Source organism: Balaenoptera musculus, chromosome X (assembly GCF_009873245.2).
Source record: "Balaenoptera musculus isolate JJ_BM4_2016_0621 chromosome X, mBalMus1.pri.v3, whole genome shotgun sequence".
NCBI classification, from domain to species: Eukaryota; Metazoa; Chordata; class Mammalia; order Artiodactyla; family Balaenopteridae; genus Balaenoptera; species Balaenoptera musculus.
In genome coordinates, this window is record NC_045806.1 from 36,460,556 (window position 1) to 36,474,118 (window position 13,563).

Below are 13,563 nucleotides of genomic sequence, written 5' to 3' on the forward strand. Positions count from 1 at the left end.
TATTATATATATTATAATTTAAAATAAAAAAGAATGTGTGTTTTATCTTCCTAAAGAGATCATAAGCACCTTTGGAACTTTAGTCTCTTTTCTATTTCTACTCCTATGGTACTTGCATTCTCTCTGCTCAGATAAGAACCAAACACAAACAGCTGAATAAAACTGAAGTTGAATAAACCTTAACTGTAAGCTGTTACTTCGTTAGAGACTGCTTAAAGACTCATTTATTCTCTACATGGTAATTTCTTCAGTGCTCAAAAAGTTTAACGTTCACATGGCACTTCTCAGCCTTTAATCTCATAGCATGTTTCGTTCTAGAATTTAAAATATAGAAACAATTCACTATACAGATTCCTCAAGAGTCATGTGTTCAAAATCACTAGAGGTTTTTCCAACACATCTGTGCAATTTTCATTAAAAAAGAATAGAAAACAGTAAATATTTTTTCTCCTTTTTTACTTCAATGTTTAACTGAGAAAAGAAAATGTTCAGAGAAACATCAGAAAAAACACATGCTGGCTTCAAATATTTACAGTATACAACTATTCTTTTATAGTAGCAATCTTATTTCTGCCTGATTATTTTTAATTTGCAGAGACGAAGGAAGACCTGGGAACTCCAGGTGACTCCCTAAGTGCTGGCTGTAAACAGGGGTGTCCAATCTAGTAATTTCATAGACATGAGAATCACATAATAACTCAAAGTCGACCAGGAGACTTCCCAAGACATCCAGCTTTCTCCACAGTTACAGCAATACTTTTATTCTTACATAAGTTTTAAAACCAGAACTCATTAGACTAAGAGGAATTGAGACGATGATCAACAGCTTTCATTTAACATAAGCAGTACTGTATCAAATCTCACTGCACTTAGGAGTTCTAAAGATACATGTAACTTGTAAAAATCAATATTAAAAAAATCACTTTATATCACCACTATTTAAATAAAAGATAAAAGATATTACACCGAAGTAGAGTTTCCTACTTAAAAAGTTTCCTATTTAAAAAAGGCAGGAAAAGAGATATGCAATTTCTCAAGTTACTCATTCTAATAGACAACTTCTGTTTTAATTCTCTGTACTGAGCTTATTAATCACCATGTTTATCTTTACACCATAGATGCTTTCGTGAATAGGTGATTGTAAATTATGTTGAACTTTTTGTGTAATTGAAGTACCGCCTATTTAATGTCATGGCAAATATTTTATATAAGGTATCCCTTTCTAAATTTACCCTAACTTTAAAGTGTGAATTTCAGAAAAACAATGTTTTTAATGTGTCCATGAGTCATAGTCAAACACAATTTCAGAAACCTCAAATTTTGACTTAAAGATCAACAAGATTATATCTTAACAGGCATGATAAATGTTTATTTCCCCCTTTATCCTTTCATACATACACTCCCATCAAGGCAACTTGCAAACTATTAATCAGGAATACGTACCATTAAGACTAGACCAGCAAAATTAAGGATGTACTACTCAACCTGAAAGTGAGTTTCTATTCTGTGAGTAGAAGAGGAAGATGTTGAAGAAGGAAAAAATTTTCCTCTACCCCTGTAGGTTCTCCTGGCTGGTCTAAGAGTTAAATTAACATGAGACAGATTAACAGGAGAAAAAACAAATTAAATTATGTACCTATGGAGGTTCCATAGGAATATGAGGCCCAAGGACAAGCTGGGCAATTGGAACTTATATGCCATCCGAGAGAAGAAGGAGGTAGGGGTTTGGGACTTCAAAGGGGTCAAAGGGGAGGAAGGCAACTCACACGGAGATAGAAAAACAAATGTTTGGTAAACAAGTGCTTGCTACTCCATGCAAAGACAATGGAACACAGAGAGGACCTTGGTGTCCCCAGCCTGCTCAGCTCCCCCACCATACCAGCCCATATTCTTTGCAGACATCTCTGGTGATAGTACTCTTCCTAGACCAGGCCCTTTAAATCCTTTCAGGCGCTTAAGGAGGAGGTAAAAAGAAAGACTTCCTGAATCTTGTTTCTTAAAAACAACCAGCCCCAAATAATCTTCAAGCCAAAGAGATACATTTTGGGGGTGGCAAGTTTTGTTCCCCTACAATGTCAACCCTGTTCTGATTTGGTAAGGACGACTGCGGCCCACCCCTGGCTTTGCAGTCTGCAGGGTGGAAGTTGTTATGAACAAATGTGTGAAGACAGGTTGAAAGGAAATCTTGCTTGGCAAACCACAAAGGGAGCACAGAGGGACACTGGTAATTTGCTAATAAGCATTTCAATCCTGCAGCCCAATGCCATGAACCTTCTCTGACCGCCCCCAAATTCAAAGTGAGTTGATATCAGTGGCAAGAGTTACTACAGCTAGAAAGGCTTTATACCTGACAGCACAAATGCTCTGGCTGTATCATACATGCTTGCTACCGTTGGCTAAAAAGGAAAGGAGCAGTGAAAGGATTCACATCTGTTAAGCAAAAGAAACAGTCATTCTTTTCTTCTCAAATCAAGGAGTTGATTTTTTTTGAAGGGGGGTGGGTGGAAAAAGAGAAGCAAAATCATCTTAAATTTATCTTGTATTTCTAAGTATTAAAACCCCACTTTCAAGCTGAACGTGTACATTATGCTCACAACAACCTTACGAAAGTAACGCAGAAGGTAAGCCTGTGTGCTTATTATAATAAAGAATAGAATAAGTAAGTTTTCATTTTAAGGAGAATTTCAATATTTTATATAAACATGAGGGACTTTTGGGAGTTGTGGTAAGAGATGTAAAAGAAATGTCAAGAGCAATAGAGGAAGAAATACCGTAAGAAATCCACAATGCTATGGCAACTAGCGTGATCTGATGAACACCCATTTATAGTGAAGTCTGGCCTTAAGCTGGTGAAAGGAGAACTGATACCATAAGGGGACCAGAGAGCAGCCAGGCGTGTTCACGGGTTAGCGAGGAAAACCATTTAAAGGAAGCACACACAGAAATGCTTGGGCGGAGGCTCCTGGCTGAGCGGCTGTGAGACTGGGGTTTTGCAGTTCTGAGAACTAAAAACGGAGCCCCCAGACCTCCTGGGCACAGGCCCTACTCAGAATAGAAAGTGATTGTGTGTACAGCAGTTTGCTCTCAAAGAAGCTGCTTAACTTCAACTTCGTTTATTAAAACAGTACATCAGTAGGTCAGAGCCACAGAAAGGTCTACGGCTTGCTTGTCTCTCCTCGCCCAGGTGATGCTTTGTGAGGCTGTCTCTGGGAGTCAGGAGACACAAGAAAATTTCAACTTTCACTGCTTAACAGAGCAAATGAAGGCAGGCAAGGAGCCAGGAGTTGCATTTACCTTGAAAACTGTTCTATTTCTTTCTAAAGTACTTTTAATTTAGGAGTGAGAGGAAGAAAACACTGAAACATAATGAAAGTCACCACATCCTTTCATAAGAAAAAAAGGAATAAAATACATGCCTTAATTAATGCCTGTAGGGAGTCAAAACATGAGAAATATGCCATTATGACAGTGGGTCTCAACTGGGGGTGACTTTTGTGCCCCAGGGGACATTTGGCAATGTCTGGAGACATTTTTGAGTGTCACAACTGGGGGGAAATGCTACTGGCATGTAGTGGGTAGAGGCTGGGTAGAGGCAACAACACACAGGACAGCCTCCCACAACAAAGTGCCTGGCCCCAAATGCGCATGGCTGTTGGGAGATGCTGTACTACGATGACACGCCTTCCCAAATTTCAAAGGATTATATAGTTATTTTTTACACAATTTCATGTGAAACTGCTTCTCGAAAGCGAGCAGTTTCCACTACAGGTCACATGGCACCATATACTCAAATCTAACCTGATATAACCAAACATTTTTAGACTCAGGTATTATGATTTCAAAAAGAAATGTGTACCAAGTAAAGAAAAAAGTATTATTAATATAATGTTAGGACCTTTGGGAAACCCAATGCTTTTGGATCAATATCAAGAACTTGGGGTGTGGGGGGGAGGTGAAGGAGGGAGGGAAGGAGAGAGAGAGAGAACCAGAACCAGGGAGAAAATGAGAATATTCTTGGCTAGCTGAAACAGATGATTAAATAATCTAAATATTTCTCAAAGGAATGGAATGCTGCAATGGTCTTCTATTTTCTTTACTAAGTATAAGGGAAGAAAATTTTGACAAAAACTACAGAAACCAAAATCTACATACAGAAGAAATCTATTCAGACAAGTCACTGAATATACAATATCTGAATGTGAAGAAAAGCTACTAGGCTGAAAAATTAGTTGTTATTAGCAAAAACAGTAACAACACATCAAGTGAAATTTTAAATTATTAGCCATGTGAAATGTATTGTTATTAAAGATCACTACATTGGAAAACCCCTATAATAAGGCCTTGAACGAAACTACTTTGGGTTACCTAAATTACTGAAATTGTATTAGCAAATCCTGTTGACACAACCTTCAAATATATCTGGAAATCTACTTTTTTACCACCTCCTTGCTACCACTCTGGCCCTGCCAGGCAGGACCATCTCCTGTTTCCCAAGCTCCACCCTTGAGCCCCTATTCAATGTATCACCAACAAAGCAACGTAGTCCTGTTACCGTGGAAAGTCAGACCATAGTTCATCTTCGTTCAGAACTCTCTGGTGAATCCTCATTTCTGTCAGAGTAAAAGTCAAAGTCCCTTCCCTCCTTTCCTCTCTAACCTCATCTACTATCCACTCTCCCCTTTGCTCACTGCGCCTCAGCCATACTGGCCTCCTTGCTCTTGCTCAAAAGGGCACTTATGCTCCTGCCTTAGTGCCTTTACACTGGCTGTTCTTTTACCCAGAACCCTCCTCCTTCGATGTCAGTTAGTGCACTCTCTCTCTCTCCTTCGAGTCCTTGCCAGAGGTCAGGTTCTCAATGTGGCCTGCTTGATCACCCTATTTAGAATTGCAACCCCTTCTCCAGCAGTCTCTACCTACCCCCTCGGCTGCTCTCTTTTTTTCTGTAGTCCTTTTCACCTTCTAACCTACTATACAGTTGACTGACTTATGCTCAGTGATCAGTGTCTGTCTCCCTGAACTAGAAAGTCAGCTCCACAGGGGCAATGATTTTGTCTGTTTTGTTCATTGATGTAGCTCCGGTTCCTAGAATAGTGCCTGACACATAGTAGGCTCTCGATACATATTTTTGGATGCATGTCTTAAGAAAAATACACCCAAGTTCAAATTTACCAATTAGTTAAATGTGAGTATTACATTTACCCATGCGAAATGTATAGATTTCAGGTACTGAAATATAAAGAATATCAACAATAATGTGTGCTCTGTGTTGAGAGTCTGCTTCCCAACTCAACAATGGTGCCTTTTCTGGTGGTTTCTTCTTATTAACTTGCAGTTTCAGAATCACTTCTCTCTTCCCTTCCTTAGAATGTTTCTGGATGCTTCCTCAAAATTATTTGGCATGTGCCTTAGACACAGTAAACAAATTTATTAAAATCCAATACAAAACTAACTTTGAGCCTTTGCACACACTATCCTGTTGCTTGAAACGTCCTCTCATCCCTGTGTAACTCCCCCATGACTCAAGACTAGGCTCAAATGTAACTTCCTCCGTGAAGTTTCTCTGACTCTGTCTTTTAATTATATTTCCCATCCCGTACCTTGGACGATAATTATTTGTTTTGTCTATCTGTGAAGATGGCCACAAACAAGTTCTCCTATTCTTGTGCACATAGGTTGCTCCTCCAACTAAAAGGTGCAACCTATTTTTCCTCCTCTTGAATCCAGGCTACTCTTGTGACATTTTGACTAACAGAACGCAGAGGACAGGACACAGTGCCAATTCCAGGTCAAGGCTTCAAGAGGCCTGGTAACTTCCATTTTTGCTCCTTTGGCGCCATGAGACACTGTCCTGCTAGAAAAGTGGGCCATGAAAGGGGGAGAAAGACAAAGAAAGAGAGAAATGTTCTGAATGAGAGACTATGAAGAGGGCCTAGCCAGCTTCCAGCTGTTCTATTCACTTCTGCTGAGATGCCAGAAAAGTGAGTGAAGCCTTTGTGGATACTAACCATGCCGCCTTAGCCAACAGCCTGTGAAACAGAATCAGGCAGTCCCCATCAAGCTCTGCTCAACTGCAGAACTGAGAGCAAATAAATGGCGATTGTCGTTGCAAGTCACTGTGTGTTATTCTGTAGAAGCTGGTAACAGATACACTATCTCATCTCTCTACTGAGACCATAATAATGCCTTTAGGGCTCCAAGCACAGTATACTGCATGAAGTAGGCACTCGGATATTTGTTGAATAAATCAATCAGAATGTAAGTTAGAAGGTGAAGCACAGCATTCAAACATAACTACTTTGGGATTTTATTTGGTTTTGGATTGTCATTATATCAAATACCACGGCTAATCAAAAAGCTAACTATATTATTGAAAGTATTACAGTACTGTTGTCAATCATATGATATTGATATAATTACCTTTCAAGAACAGAATTCAAACTAAAAGTGCTTCTTACAACTTAATAACAAAAAACCCAAACAATCTGATTAAAAAATGGGCAGAGGATCTGAATAGACATTTTTCCAAAGACAGACAGATGGTACATGTACATGAAAAGATGTTCAACATCACTAATTATCAGGGAAATGCAAATCAAAACCACAATGAGATATCACCTCGTACCTGTTAGAATGGCTATCATCAAAAGGTAAGAAATAACAAGTGTTGGTGAGGATGTAGGAAAAAAGGGAACCCTCATATACCGTTGGTGGAAATGTAAATTGGTGTGGCCACTCTGGAAAACAGTATGGAGGTTCCTCAAAAAAACTAAGAACAGAACTACCATATGATCGAGCAGTTCTACTTCTGAGTATTTATCTGAAGAAAACAAAAACACTAATTTGAAAACGCTAGAAGAAAAAACACTATGTGCACCCCCCACATCACTGCAGCATTATTTACAATAGCCAAGATATGGAAACAACCTAAGTGTCCGTTGATGGATGAATGAACAAAGAAGATGTAGTGTGTATACACATACACACACACACACACACACACACACATACATACACAGTGGAATACTACTCAGTCATAAAAAAGAACAAACTCTTGCCATTGTGACAATGTGGATGGACCTTGAGGGTATTATGTTAAGTGAATAAGTCAGATACAGACAGACAAATACCCTATGATTTCACTTACACGCTGAATCTAAAAATCAGAACAAATGAACAAACAAAACAAAACTCACAGACAGAGAGACCAGAATGGTGGTTGCCAGAGGGGAAGGGGGTTGGGTGGACAAAATGGGTGAAGCGGGTAAGACGTACAGACTTCCAGCCATAAAATAAATAAGTCAGGGGGATGTAATGTACAGCCTGGTGACTAGTCAATAATATTATATTGCACATTTTGTAACTTTGTATGGTGACAGAGAGTAACTAGACTTACTGTGGTGATCATTTCACAGTGTACACATATATCAAGTCATTATGCTATATACCTGAAACTAATATAATGTTAAACGTTAATTATATCTCAATTTAAAAAAATTGCCTCTTGAGCAAAAGTGTTTTTAACACAATGCTACTCTATGAACTAAGAATCTGTTTTACACATTTTAAGTTTTCAAATTGTCTTTTTTTTTTTGGCCATGCCGGACGACACGTGGGATCCCAGTTTCCCAACCAGGGATCAAACCCGCGCCCTCTGCAGTGGAAGCATGGAGTCTCAAACACTGGAACACGAGGGAAGTCCCTCAAATTGTCATTTTTGTCACTATATATAAGGAGATATACTTCACTCTGTATACATGCATTTTCTTACATTAATTAAATGCAAAAGAATGACACAGCACGTTGCAATCATTGACCATTCCCTCCCCCCTTTATCTTTCTACACTTCTTACTCTCTTTGTTTGCATAACTGAAGAATACTTCCTTATAAAAGTGCTATGTATCCACTGGGTTGTTTAATGTTGAGTGGCGATAATAATATCATTTTCCTATCACCACATTTGAAAAGAATAAGACATTTTACAACTAATTTACACTAATGTGTATTCTGTGCATTTCTCCAATTATTTTTCATTGCTATTATAACATTCCACCAGATTGATCTGGAATTGCTCATGCTTTCCCTCAGCTTTTAACCACAAGAATTTCAGTTAAAATTTCCCAAACGTTACAGAAAATTTAACTAAATTCTACTTAATTTCCTTAACCATTAAAATACATTAAAGAAGCCAGGCCTTTGATAATACATCCTGAGGGAAGGAGAGCGCCATATCTGTGGATGCTGCGCGTTAGAGAGAGGCCAGTGACAAAACAGGAGCACGTGAAAGTAGACAACAGGGCCAGAGAGACCACAGGGGCTCTTAGTGACTCGAGGCCTTGAAAGGGGGTAGGCATCAGGAGGAAGGCCCATGATTTCTTTTCTTGCATGCCTCCATGTCCTGCCTGACACCTTATAAGCCAGGGACTGACAGTTCTCATAAACTTGATACTGGGATTAAACAGGCACAAAGATTGAATAATGGTAATATTCATATTCCTAAGGGTACAAACTATATTGCATTTATAATTACGATTTCAGACTATTTTAAAAAACGCTCTGCAAAGAAAATAAAACGCTGACTATTCTACATTGCAACATTAAGAAAATGTAAGTGTGTGATGAACTTTTACTATATAAACCAAACTCTAATTTCCCCCCAATTAACTTAGTATAGGATATTGTTTGGTTCTTTCTATTTGTTGGATATTCACACTTCTCTCTTACACACATAATGGCAAAGGAGGAATAACAGAATTTTAGAATGCGTGTACATTTTAATAAAAATAAGGAAATTGAAATGATAAAAAAGTGCTCCTATTAAGAACTAGTACAACTCTCCAAATATAAACCAGTTAAACAAATTTTTATTTGTAAGTAAAATTAACTTTAAGATACTCTTTATAAGACATTAAAGAAAAATTTCTGCTTCTTATCATTGCTATAAGTTTCTATTCACAAATATTAAAGTTAGTGATAAAAATGACTTACCTTCACATCCCTGTGAATTATGTTGTTATCATGACAATAGCGTAGAGCTTCCAGTATCTGTCTCATGTAATGACTGTAGAAAAACAAAAGAAATCTAAAACTGTAAAAAAACCCCTTATATTTTTAAAACTTAATGTACAGTGTCCCTAGTTTGTAACTCCCACCTTCATACTCACTGCCCACGGACACTTTTCATTTGAGTAGACAAGATTGGTGGAATGTGCAGCTTAGTAATGAAAAAGTTGTTAGATGCATAAGTTTATGAGCTTTATGAAGAATTAATGTGTTCTGTATTTTCTGAGATATCTAAGTCAAAGGAATTTCACACAGTTCATAAGTAAAATAGCTCTGCAAACTAAAAATTCAAGCTTAAAACATGAAAAAAAAAGTCTTCTGACACTCAGTTAATTCTACTTAGTTACACTGGATTGCTATTAAGTGACCAGTGCTCAGAGGTACACCAAGGATTCTGACTAAAGGGGTGGGAACCTTTTATCTGCCAGCAGAGGCTGGCTCTCTGTCTTATTTCCATTTAGCTCTAAGGACAAACAAGAAAGAAGAACCCTCTTATGCCTCTACAATTTCTTTTTGCAACATAATCAAGTTTTAGTTGGGGCATCCTTGAACAAAGCAGAGTTCCTTCTGGGCCTAAGTCCTAGGAAGTCAAACTCCTCACAAGGTCAGCAGGGTCCACAGAGGCTCTGCACGGGGTCCAGGTGAAGAACAGAGGAGGAGCGAGCATTTTAAAGAACAGTCCTTAAAAATGGTAACAGGGTCAACTAGCCACAGGGTGTGACAAGAGCAGTTCATTCAGTATTACTTCAGAACTTACTTCGATTTCCTTCCCTCCATTCTGAAGTTCTTCTGTAATCCCACTGTTTCTTCTTTGAGGGTCTTTTTCATCTTCTCTTCCTCTGAATTTTATTCCCTTCATATCTGTCGTTTTTCCCCTACTATCCCTCTTCCTTTCTCACTTTCCCCTTTTCCTTCCCAACTAGCCATGACACAGAAATGCAATATACTTAACATTAATTATTGTTTAGTATTTATTGCATTTTGGTTTTTTCTATCCAGATCTTTTATTCCCCACACTTTAAAATAAAAACTAAATAATTTAATGGTACTTACAAATGACCTTGTGTGTGTGCTTGTGACTCAAGACCAACAAAAATTTTCTCCACTCCTGCTTTAAAATTAAACGACATTTCCATTGAGTTCCCTCTTTGGTATGCTACTATCTAGCCAAACTCACATCAATGTCCCTCTAATTAGCATATGCATTATTTCAGGTATTAGAATTGATCAGAAGGTTCTAGTTTAAAAATGAAAGGCAGGGGGAAAAAAACCCCAGGCTTTGTTCCTGTACTTATCATTGTCTCCTCACAACTGGGCTCTAAGCAGAAGGAGCCAGGCTCCTGCAGTTGTGATGTTCAATTTTTCTTACTTTGCAAATGCACACATGGCGGGTCATGGTCACATACTCTTTTCCTGGGCCAGTGCAGTTGAAATTAAGTTTCTGTTTAAGTTAGGGGTTCTTAACTTGGTGTTGTTGCCCTTTCCTGATTCAAATCATGCTTTGGAGGATCTGTGACCCCCCGAAATGGCAGAGATAACAAGTGTGAAAAACTCTAGTTTCTAAAAACTCTAAAGCATGCTACAAAGGTTAAGTCTATTATTATCAAATTTAGTCAAGATTTAGGAACAGCCTATTTGTGCATCTAGGTGTGAACATTGGAATAGTAGGTAAGTTTAAGTTAGGTAATATGGACCTAGCTTATACCTAACAGCATGACTACTTTGGATACTTAGCACTAGGACAGCCACTTCTATCCTTAGCCTGAAGAAAATTCTAAAAAAAAAAATTCTTATCTCAAAGTTTTATTTAAAAAGAAAAAACCTCAATGAATGAGCATTTTTAAATCCGAATACTCAATTATTTAACCCAAATATACATACATATTAGAATCTCTGTGGGGGCAGGGTAGAATTTTTTCCCCCAAATATAACATATTTAAACTGATCTTTCTCCACCCTCCCAGTCATGACCCTTGGGAGGCTGTGCATGTGAATAGTGTGCAAGCAGACTACAGAACCAAAATCCACCCATATACATTCTAGAGAGTTGCTGACTAAACTTTAATCAAAAAGCTTCATTTCATGAAGCATCATGGTGGCCTATACTTTCAGAGAACTCATCAATATCTATGTTTGTCTCCATCCCTAAGGATCAGGAATGATGATAACTCCGTGGAAAGAAAAGAGCTGGCCAGCAATCCTCTCACTTCCTTTGGAAGGAGGTATTTTGGGGGTGGAAGAAAAGAAGGGAGGTGACTCAGTCTACTCTCTTTGGCAACTCTGGGTAAAAAGACTACACTTAAAAAGCTCTTTGCTAGGCTGAAGAAAGCTTATCTCTGGAATTCCCTTAACAGAATGTTCTTGGCTAAGGACTGCCTATGATAAACAGAACCCAGGGTCTCTGAGGCATGAATGGCTTCCTGGAAGATGTCATGTAAGCTATACAACTCTCCAAGATACACAATGGAGATGTTTCATAATTTAAATGCTCCCCTCTGTGTGTGGAATCTCACAAACCTCATGTAGAGACCTCATCTATTCTGGGCCAGAGGTGCATTTCTGATGCAGGAAGGAATGAAGTGAGGAGCTGCCCTTAAAAGGCCCAGATCTCTGTCTGCTTCAGCTGAGCCTTTTGATTGCTTGTATCCTTATAATTGTTTAGTAAAGCCTGGTGCTAGGGAAGAATATCTCTCTGATTTGTGAGAGTTTGATTTGATAATCTGATCCTATATGTTAGCCTGCTCCGCAACTCACCACCTCTGAAAGAACAGAGGTGATCACTAATTGGGTTGTAAGGACTGAACGCAGTTTTCTTTCATGTCATGCTTTGCTACTCCTCTTGACGCTCAGCCAGTTGGAGAAAAACAACATTATCAATATGATTACTTGGTGTCTCAGAGTCTTCTTGCAATTGGTCTCACTAGAATAACTAATGCAAGCTGAATTTTCCAACAACAAATCACAGAATCAGAGAGGAGGAAGGTAGAAGTCATCTGGTTGAACGCTCTAAACCAAAGGAAGGATTTACGTGCCCTTGTTACATGGTCATTGGTACTCTGCAATAGGGGACATACATAATCATACTTTCTGAGGCCACTCCCTTTTGTCATTTTTAGGAAGGGTTTTTAATAAATTGTGCCAAACCCCTCTCTATGCAGTGTCACTTACTGATCCCAATACTACTCTTTTCTGGTCCATTCTGGAAAGTTCCTTTCATAAAATCACCATTTTAATAGCAATACAGGTAGATCTTAAAGTCAACAGGCTTGATTGATATACAATCATCTTGATATATATAAACATCTAACTTTTCTATAAATCTCAAGATTGGGAGAGAACTCAAGTCATTTCACTGTATGACATCACCTCTACAACACTACTATTCCCCCTATCCTAACACATAGTCCAGTGGCAGAGACAGGCTCAAAGTTAAGGAAAAGTGATAGGGATGAGTAGGGAACAGAGTAAATGTGGTACTGGTTTAACACCAACTCTGACAGCCTATATGCCAGGTACCCCAGTGTTTTTGTGGTTCCAAAAGGAAAAGGTCATATTCCTCCATCAAGCTTCACTGTTTTATAAAATCAACATCTAGAATTTTTAGTTTTCCCTATTTGATGCTGCTGTTGAAAGATATCAATATGGGAAAATACAAAACTCAAATTCTTAAAGAAATAAATATGGACAATGATATGCAAAAGTCTGAGAGTTTCATTTAGTAGGAGAAAGTGGTTTACCACTGTGCCATAAGAAAAATCAAGACAGCATTGACTACCTTTGGTATTAAAGAATGCTTTTTAATTCTGAAACACAATACAAAGTAAAAATTTTAAACTGTGATAAGAATTCAAAACAAGAGTAAAATGGGATTAAAAAAAAAAGAAAACCCTAGAATATGCTTTAGTGAACACGGCACAAAAGAAAAAAGGATATTTAGCCTCAGTTCTACCATGAATACATCGGGAGTTAAAAGAAGGAATTAAAGTTAGTATATATAAACTCTCCTTTGCTTCTTCTCCCTAGCTCCAGGAGTACAAAACAGCAGCTACCTAAAATTGAGTATATTCTTTATCTTGTGTTATAGCTATGGCTGCTCCATCTCCTGAGACTGGGGACCTTGCTCCTCAGTCAGGAGAAGGCAGGGCAAAGAATTTGAAGAAAGTCAAGCCATTCTAAGCTTGAAGTCACATGAGGTAGTCTCTAAGCTGTTTTCAGCCATATCTGTCCATTGTGCCATAATTATAAAAAGAATGATAGGAGGGAGAAAGTTATAATCATTTAATGGTAACTATTTCTCAAATGGTAGAAAGTTTTAATAAATCCTAATGGGTTTGTGGGTTTGAACCCTTCAACATACTATGGTTAGTGACTGAGGAGAGATGCTGTACCCCAGGTATTAAAAAGGCAACTCATTGGAGTGGGTATTTATGATATGATTGTCACCAAAGCAGAAAGCTGTACTGCTTCAAATCTACAAGCAAGTGGCCCAGTGCATGGCTCTT

The 13,563-nt window shown here is 38.2% G+C and overlaps 1 protein-coding gene across 12 annotated transcripts in view; it reads right to left on the reverse strand.

The window, feature by feature from the left end:
• Positions 1-13,563, reverse strand: part of CASK (calcium/calmodulin dependent serine protein kinase) — a 398,598-nt gene that overhangs the window by 173,724 nt on the left and 211,311 nt on the right. For all 12 annotated transcript variants that reach the window (XM_036839503.1, XM_036839508.1, XM_036839507.1 and 9 more), the window contains exon 5: positions 8,987-9,059. In XM_036839503.1, the coding sequence (XP_036695398.1) occupies positions 8,987-9,059 (73 nt within the window). The remainder of the gene's footprint in view (positions 1-8,986; positions 9,060-13,563) is intronic.